This window comes from Diplotaxodon limnothrissa, linkage group LG19 (assembly GCF_057381915.1).
Source record: "Diplotaxodon limnothrissa isolate DT_005_m linkage group LG19, D_limnothrissa_male_GT1.1, whole genome shotgun sequence".
In the NCBI taxonomy this organism is placed as follows: Eukaryota; Metazoa; Chordata; class Actinopteri; order Cichliformes; family Cichlidae; genus Diplotaxodon; species Diplotaxodon limnothrissa.
Window position 1 is genome coordinate 22,731,291 of NC_140614.1, and position 9,560 is coordinate 22,740,850.

A 9,560-nucleotide genomic window follows, 5' to 3' on the forward strand; every position below is an offset into this window, starting at 1 on the left:
ATGATAAACTGCATTTATCATCTATTACAACAGCATGGCTTCATAGTAGAGGGATAGGTGCTAAACCGACCTCCCTGTAGTCTTTAAATGTTGCAAAGATTTGTTGCATCATGATACAAAAATTGCGACAAAAGAAGACGCAGGAGTGTTGAGCAACTAGAATCCTAGACAAGACAAATATAGGAACACATTCCTCTCCCAGACGTCCAGCAGCTGGACTCCTCAGGTCCCAAATGTTTACATCATGTTTTTAAAAGAAGAGGAGATCCTACACAGTGGTAAACATGGCTCTGTACCAACTGTTACAAGACATGCTGCTGCCATCAAATTCAAAAATATGTAACTTTTTTCTTTAAATGGTGTCTGTATCGTCACACATCGTCTCAACTTGTAGTTTGTCAGCATGGTCAAGCTTGCTAAGTGCAGTACAAGACCGTAAATAAAAGACCGGCCTACTGTAGCTTCTGGGTTTGAAAAGCTAATTCCATAAAACATATTTTCTTTTAATGCCCTGAAGGGGGCAACTCTGAAAACTAAAAATTTTATTGTGGCACTTCTGGGAATTTATCAGCTGGTCTTCTTCATAGAAATACAGATGTTTATATCATACTAGATTGCAATCAATCCCTGATAATGTCTCACCGGCATTATCATGCAGTTTAACCGGAAAATAACAAGTGCTTAGACAGAACCTTCAGCATGTATGAACAGGCTTTTTTTTACACCGTATGTCGCAGCCAGTTTGGAGGAGAAGCAGAAATAAATGACTTGATTGCCAAACATCCTCTGCATGCCTTCATCAGCTGCCTGAGTGTCTGAGGCCTTGCTCGAGATTTTCCCCTGACAGCGAGCCTCTTTGTTTAAGACAAAAAGGGTGACAGCCAGACTGACGGACACACTGCTCATCTGTTGTGGCTTATTTGTGTCTGTTGCCACGGCAACCGTCCTGCTGTGATGGCAGAGGGAGAGAGACGATGGTGGCTGCTCTGCTTTTCAAGGGCAAAACTCTGGAAACCAAGCGGAAATTTGCGGCGAGCTGCAAAGACTCAAACCGCCCATCTAACCAGCGGCCTGGTCAAGGTTCAGGTGTCGATTCCTTTCAAAAGTCAGCTACTAAAATGGAAACATTAATGCTGCTGGGATGAAGTCATAACTCACATTATCTTCCATTATCATAAAACGGAACAAAAACAGGAGGCTGATGGGTTATTCTTCTTGGCTTGACCTGGTAATCAGTGCATCTGCACTGGGCATTTATTTTTAGCTGTGGGTAAGGCTTTACTTCATAGGTTGGGACAATGTTGATAATAAATCTCTCTTTAATGTGTCATCCTGTGGATTAGCAAGTTTTGTGGGTCCAGAAATAGACCTTTCATGGCATCGAGTTCCCACACGTGTTGTGTTTTCTGTCACACATTTTTAAAATGATATCATTTAGAGTGAGAAGTGCGAAGAAAAATACACAAGCTCATCACAATTGAGCTCCGCCTGCTGATGAAGATCATCTAATCCAAACAAAAGTTTATCATCGCGCAATAACTACTGCTGTGTATTGTATCTGGCTGTTACTGGCTTTTATTCCAATATGTTCTCCTTATTTTCCAACAGCTAGTTAGATCTCCATGCATAGGATCAATTAAAGTTTGCAGAGAGTCAATGAGCAAAAAACTAGCAAAAGAAGCGACACAAATTTTAAAAAGTATTTAATCAGACTGACCGCCCTAATAAAAAGATGAGACCAGAGGACAGTCACTTCATAACATATAATGGGAATGCAAAAATCAGACGACAGAGTTCAAATTCATAAAATAAAAGAACACGCACACAAAATGTGTCTGAACGAGAGCACGGTTTGTTTGCTGGTTTTGATTGTGACTTCTGAGCATGCTGGCTTCTTCCATGTAGTTTCCAGGCAACATTTTCACTGCAGGGCCCCTGAACCTGACAGAGACGCCAAGAAAAACACACGTCAGAAGGAGCAAAGTACAAGAAGGGATTTGCTTACTATCTTTGTGTATGAAAATGGCATGGAAACTATAGGAGACGAGCAAATGTAAGCAAATGAATGAAAGGACGATGGACGTGAATACCTATTTATTTATATGTGTGGCTCTCAGCTCCACCGCGTCCAAATCCTGGAAGGAAGAAAGACAGTGATTTTTAGAAAAAAGTGATTAAACATTGGTTAAATTGTTAAACATTGCAGGAATCTAAGACAGAGCAAATCCTTTCATTTGGTTTGAGAGTTTAAAGAGACGTTTAAATGTTTTACTGCATGTGCGATCAGCTGATAAGTGTGCTCTGATAGGACCATTTCTAGTCTACACAACACAGATGCAAAACATCATCCCCAATCAGGGCGCAGCTCCTGAGTCTCAGTACCAAAGGTGATTGCGTCTGTCTTTTATAGTTTTTTGATTGTGCTGTTCGAGAGGGGTCAGAGCGAGTTCAGTTATTGTGTAATCTGGATTATTCGAGCTGAATGCGCTTACCTTTAGGTCCGAACAGAGCAGCGTAGCAGGGTTTGTTACAGTAAGGCTTGCCTTCATGCTGTAAGAGGCAAACATGTGTCAAACCATCTGGAAACAGTAAAGCTGTTACTGTGCATGTCTGCATTGTGAGTGTATTTAGAAGGTGGTTTTAGTAAAGTAAAACACTTCAACGTTATGCAGATGTGATAAAACCGTGCACACAGGAGGTGAAACTACAGGATATTTTCATGTGATTTGACTATCTCACCTCTGCGTGTGAGCCTGGTGAAAGAGTCTTGCTGCACTTCTCACATCTTAGGCAGGGCCTGTGCCAGTCCTTTCCCAGTGATGTCACCTTCTCGGCTGCAAAGCACAAAAAAAATCAAATGTAATCACAGCGGACTCTAACTTATCCCCACAAACACACATAGTATCATCTGGAGAGGACACGGAAGCTTTCCACGATAACTTACTGGGCCAGTCACAATCTGAGGCGCATATGGGGTATATTAATAATAGGTATACATATTAATTCAGTGTCTGTTTAAAAGTTGGGTGTGGTACTCGAAGCCCGAAGTGTCCCTGAGAAGCGTCCCTCATAAACCCTGATATAGCCAGTTTTTAATCAGATTGTCAGGGCTGTTCTGCACAAAGATCCATCATAAGGACTGTAAACGTGGGAGGGAACCGTACTCAGCAGAGACCTATGTTTCATGTATGGAGAAGACAAGTCACATGCTAACATGTGGTCGAATTGCAGCCAAGAAACTGCTCAGGTTCAGCGAGGCAGACCTCCGAGCCATAGAGGGGTAACTGAAGACAAGATTAGCCTCTGCAGATTTTCTAAAAATTAAAAAGTGAGAAAGGACAGCGGATGCACGAAAGAATGAAACTGTCAAAATGTCAGGAAATGACCTATTTAGTTCCCAAGAATAGCCCGATGTGGCACGGGGTTATGCAACAGATGGTGGATGCGGGGTGGGGTCAGCCTCTCTCTCAGGCCAACTCATTGAAAATTTTTCAGCTGAATGCGGTGGACAAAAAAGTCCGACCCTGAAACAATGACCGTGCTTAACTTCAAATAACAAACCAATGCGCTGAGCAAACAGTGGCTTGACAGTGATGTAGGAGAATATAATGATGCACATTCACGCTCCCTTGATCGCGTATAAATCTGATAGTCTCATTGTTTTGTGCGACAGCTGCAGTATTTATTTTACCTCATAATATGACGTGAAATTAGGCGAGCCAGACAGAAGAATAACGAAGTTCGCTCTCAGCTTTGAATCTGCAGCTCGTTGGAGCAGGTCCAGCATACACAAACATGCAAATCTGAATGGAGAAACGTACCATGGGAGGGGAGACTCACCCACTTTTACTTTCAAATAATTTCCCAAATTATCAAGGACAGGCTGCTATGCTAAAAAAGGAGAAATAAACAGGGAGTTTTAAGCACTTAGAGTTATGAGAACTTTTTTCTGCACGTGTTTATAAAAGTACACTTATTTAGCGAGTTAGATGAGAAAGCAGATAACAGCCCGCATTTATTTCTGTCCAGAAAAAAATAACTAGCTGCTTAGCCGAGGCTCTGGCTGATTAAAAATATCCGTTATATGTGGGTAAATTAAACACACAAGACTCAATGTTAAACTTGCGAAGAAGATGCGAGGGGAGTGAAGTGCAATAAAGACAATCGCACACTGATGTGGAAAGGAGTGAGACGGTTGTGCAGACAATTCAAGACAACGAGAAGATTGTGAGCACACACAAAGAAGGCAAAGCTTTGTTCTAGCTTTCTTCTCCTTCGGCTGGATATAAACTTTTTCTTTTCCTACACTGGGGAAAAAAAGAGGAAAAATACCAAGCCATGTCTGACTAGCTTGTTCTGACCAAAACAAATTGGTTTGCTTGTATTGGCCAAGAGGGAAGAGTTTATCCATGAGCAGGGAGAATGGAAAGTCACACGGACCATCCATCTGACTGACAGTCCAAAGACTCGTCTTTGTATTTTGCATTGGCCTCAGCTTCTATACATCTTCCCCAAGAGAAGATTTATCTGTTGCGCTACTGAGCAGGAGACAATGTGGTAAATGGATTAAGACACAAATAAACCTGAGCGAGCCCCCCTTTTTCCTACCCGGATGCTGTAACTGGTCCCTGCTTTGAGAGCATTCTCACAAGATAGACGGAGGTGTATTTAAGCAGAGGAGAAACCTGTTTCCTTGGTCTAGTCATTATTCACGGAACTCACCCCTCATTAAGGAGGACAAACCACTTCCACCAGGAGCAAAGACCTCAAACTCTAAAGTAGTCTGACAGCAAGAAAGCTTCCAGAGTGCAGTGACCTGTTAAAACTGCTATTTATCTGTGTAACTATCTGATTACACTTAATTTATTATTAGTGATTGTCAAAACTTAAGTGTATTCAGTATAGATAATATTATGTATCACAGGTGTAAGCAATAATCTAATAATTCATCCTACTTCGTGCATACTTTGACTTCCTGTAAATTGCGTATTTTTGAGCAATTTAACTGCTTTTTTAACGCTAAACTCTTCCAAAAATACAAAACATGCACTATTTCTTATTTTCTAAACATTAGCAGGTTATTAATATACACCAGGAAAGCATTATATACAGGTTTACTATTCCCCCCCCCCCGTCTAATATGCAAGTGAAAGGCATGCGTCTCAGTCAGTCTGTCAGACTCTTGGTTTCCTGTTTCGTCCTTTGTACAAAAAAGCCACCGGTTTTTAAAAACTAGAAAATCCCGGATGCTTCTCACAGTGTTAGTACACGAGTAAAATTGTAATAGAGAACTCAGATCTTACCGAAGTAAACTTCCTTCTCGCACTTTGGGCACTTCGGCATTTTTGTTGCAGCTGTGAGTGATAGTCTGGAGAAGAGAGCAAAGTCTTGATAAAGTTTCCTGCAGCTGTCACCGGCCCACCTGTTCGCTCTGACTGACCACGCCTGCTCTAAAGTGCAGATGTTGCCGCGCTCCGTGCTGCATTTATAGCGCAGAGGAAATAGTTCGACTGTGTTTTTTTCCTGCAGTGGGAGAGGCCTCAACCACGTTGTGTTGAAGAGACGTGTACGTGCAGAGCACATGACACGAGGAACCGAAATTAAAGAATGAGCTTGCTACACATAAAGTGCATTTCTTTTTGCACTATTATAAAACACGGTTTTGCTTTGTCCCTGATTGTGAGCTGCAAATTGAGCATTTCTTCTTTTCAAGGTCACATGATGAAATCGATCAAAAGTTGCTCTGTTTTAATGTTGTATAATTAAATAAATATAATCATGTTAAATTGCTGTTATCTTCTCCTTAAACTAATGAGCGATCAGTTAATTAGAGTGTAGCATTGCATACGATGAATTATTTTAAAAACACACTGAATTATTCATCCCCAGAAAATCTTCTGTTCATATTTAAATCTTCATGTCCACTTAATCTCTCATCTCCCTCATTTTAAAACTTTAAAAACAATGATTGTGTGACTTGTAACTCCTATAAGAAAGTATCAACAAAATGTTATCCTGAGGAATCTCCCACACCTGAGCTCCTTCTCTAAAAGGAGGGTAAAAGGGGCCTCCTCATTGTCATCATCATCGATCTGTTTGACACATGGCTATTCACTGCTGGCTGGCAAGTTAATCCACATGATGAATAATCCAAGTCGAGGTGCACACACCTGTGCACGAAGAGCTTTGTGTATTCAGGAGTGCAGGTTTTCTGTAGCCATTATAAAACGTATGTATGTACTCTTTGGAATTACTCTGCGCAAATAAGTGCCAAGTAGAGTCAAACACAATGTGTTTAAGCTAACAACACAAAAAATAATTACATGCTTTAAATGTAGACAGTGATTAAACTTTGAAAAACATTAGAAAAAGGAAGCGAATGCTTGGTCACAGTGAAAAAAACAATTTCTAGACACTAAAGATCAGCTCTTATCTGCAGATCTGATGTCTGGTTCTTTTGAGGTTAGCCCCTTTCAGACTAAGCTTTGGGCTCTGACTAGGCTGCTCCAAAAGGCAGCTACTTCAGTGCCCTACTCCATCGCAAAACTTCTACCCAGCTTCAGATGCTGTCCGAAATGTCCAAAATTTATGCGCTCCGTCACGTTTTCCAAAATCATGCAATGTGCCGGATTAGAGTCTCTGCTGGACTGATTCTGGCATCTGGGCCTTAAGTTTGACACCCTGACCCATATGATACCTCAAAAAAACCTTTCCTTTGACTATGGTAAGACTCAAAGGCAGACAAATCTCCAAATTAACCAAAAACAATTATAATCAAGGGGTTAAATCTCTGTGAAAAGAACATGTAAACATAAACAGAAAATGGCTTAAAATAATTTAATTAATTGGTGAAATTGAAACGTTTTCCACTCAAGCTGCAAGCTTATCTGAAGTAATCCAAACACACATGGATGTAAAGATAAGTAGCAATATTCACTTTTATAAAATTAATAAAGTAAAAAATGACTTTAAGTGAGTTTAAGTGATCAGTTTAACATGTTGCAAAAGGTTTGTGCACCTGCATGCGGAGGTAGCTGCACGGCACCTGCTCTCTTGTTTTTATTGTTGGTTTTTATTCTTTTAAGAAGTCACTGTTGGCGTGAGATTGCATCACATTCATGACAATGTTAATGTCAGTTGACTCTCATGCTTGTTCTTTGCCGTAATCACCTCAGCAGAGGCCAATCACACCCAACCGAGGGCGACTTTTGACCTGATCAGAAAAGCCATTGTTGCATAACAATCCATATGTGTATGAGTGAGGACCTTAGCATGTTGCGCATACAGACACGCCTGTTGTCTGCCAAAGCTGAAGGACTTCTCAAACCCTCTGAGGAGCTTATGGAAATTAGATCACTATGACAACCAAAACAAAACAAAAACAAAGCAAAAAAATCAGTTATGATGTTACCTTTAGCTATCTTTAGCGTTCACGAGGATAGCAGAGCTAATCAAGACGACAGTTTCACTAAGATCATTTGAAATTGCCCTAAACACAAGATCCAACCCATATCCCTCTAATGTTAGGTGTCAGGCATTAAATTATTTTCTTCTTCATCTGCAGGCAGCAGTGTTACTTAACAGCGGCGGGAAACATACCAAAACGAAGAGGGAGAAAAGAGAAATCCAACCTAACATGCTTCCATCAGTGCTAGCAGTGTGACTAATCAGGTCCTCGGCACTGCAAATTTCTGTGCACCGGGGGGAAAATTAAACAATGCTGAAAAAAAAGAAGATCCAGTGCAGTATGGTTGAAATCTTGTTAGCTGTGGTTCACGGCGAAGGTTTAACCTGCAGGTTTGGCTAAATCGTTGGTGTGAGAAGATCACCTTGTAATTTTCTTCATGGGATGGTTTCCATTAAATTAGAGATGTAAGGCTGAAGCCTAATCTTCAATGATTAATTGGTGAACTAATCTCCCTGCCACCCAGGTAGCTGCAAGGGAGCGGTGTTATGGCTCAGTGGCCTGAGATCTGCTCCAGAGTCTGCTTGGGCTTCGTCCAGCCATTGAGGTTGATGAGTTGCTGCCTTGTAATTACACCAAAAAAAGAGATTAGTTCAACTCCCTTAAATAGGCAAGATTAAGGTGAAGGTTTTATGTTCTACATCACTAATCAAGCACAGTAATAACTCAAGAACCACATGAAGACAACAGTGCACACATGCACATCAGCCGGGTTGAGCTTTGTAGGCAGATGTGAGCTTCAGTTTGCAGCTTTTTAAGAGTTAAAGCTGTTTAGGGTGGCAGAATTGTTTGGACAAACTGGTTTTAGTTGGTTTGAGGTTATACCTTTGATGGAACTCTGCTGAATCAGGAATAATGGACTCCATTTTCAGCTTGGTGTAGTCACGAAATTCAAAAGTCTTCGGAGCCAAAAAGGATTAAAAGCTGCAGATGGCCACGTGAGGCTGGCTCCAAAACTGAGCCAGTCCCCATGATAAAATGGTGAAGTGTACAGCAGGAATTAATGTGCTTACAGCCCAATACAAATACAAACAAAGCTATTTTCCCCTTTCGTGACAAAAGCAAGGGGACTGAGTTCTTTTCGTCCTTCAAATTATATCGAAATTATTTTTATGCCTAAAGTTATGGATTGTCAAGTGCCAGCTAGACCTCTAGCTTCCTGGCTCCAAGAAATATAGGATGAGAGTGTTAAACACACATGAGGTTCAACAGTGTAGCAGGTTACACATTTGACTAAGAAGTGAAGGATCCCCAGCAAATTTCTGCGAGGTTACACCAATCCTCTGGGGATTAGGTAACACAACCTGTGTTTTTGCAGGTAAGAAGTCAGGTTTTTGCAAGAAACAATGAAACAAGTACACTGTAAGTACCCTAAACTTTCTGGGGCGCGGGTCGTGTTATGGAGTGACTAAGGTGCAAGTACTGCATACTTACATGTGTTTTGCAGGCAACTAGTACAGGGTACTTACAGTGCACCTGTTTCGTTGTTTCTTGCAAAAAACCGACTTGTTGCCCTCAAAATGCACGTAAGTACAGGGTACTTGCGCCTTATTTGTGGGTCGTGTTATAAAGTGTTACCAGGGATTGTATCATAAAAGTAGAAGGTATGGAGGCTTGATTCTGCCGCTGAAAGATTTATTTAGTTGTTTGTTTTTCTGAAACTTTTTTGCCATACATAAGTCAGAATTCTGGGTTTAGTTTAATGTTTAGTGTTGAGATAAAAGCCCCGATTTGGATTTTTAGACAGCAAAAACTAACTAAATAAAAATAATTCATTGGTGGTAAAAATCTATCAAAACAGACCTGCAGGGCTACCTGCTGTGGAAACCCCCTGCAAATAAAGGAGCAGATGAAAGAAGATTCAGAGTGACAAAAATGCCTAACATGACACTGTGAAAATGGAGCTGACAGACCAGTGGGTGTTGTCATGGTGATATAGCCTCTCTGATCGCAGCCCAGGCAAATTCTTTATATAGGTTTATATTTTATGACAGAAAAAGCCTATTCAGTATTTCTGCTGAAAATACGTCATGTTTTCCTCGAATGTAGTCACAATGCTGTTTTATATTCTGGTCACATCATTCAAACACTCTGA

General features: G+C 40.9%; 1 protein-coding gene across 1 annotated transcript; it reads right to left on the reverse strand.

Annotated features, from left to right (window-relative positions):
* Positions 1 to 1,708: 1,708 nt before the first annotated feature.
* crip1 (cysteine-rich protein 1) lies at positions 1,709 to 5,471 on the reverse strand. Its single transcript, XM_085379242.1, has 5 exons — positions 5,304 to 5,471; positions 2,740 to 2,834; positions 2,493 to 2,550; positions 2,091 to 2,135; positions 1,709 to 1,941 (listed from the first exon to the last, which is right to left on the reverse strand). The coding sequence occupies exons 1-4, from the start codon at positions 5,341 to 5,343 to the stop codon at positions 2,095 to 2,097; spliced, it is 234 nt and encodes a 77-aa protein (XP_085235368.1). The 5' UTR covers positions 5,344 to 5,471; the 3' UTR covers positions 1,709 to 1,941; positions 2,091 to 2,094.
* Positions 5,472 to 9,560: the final 4,089 nt, after the last annotated feature.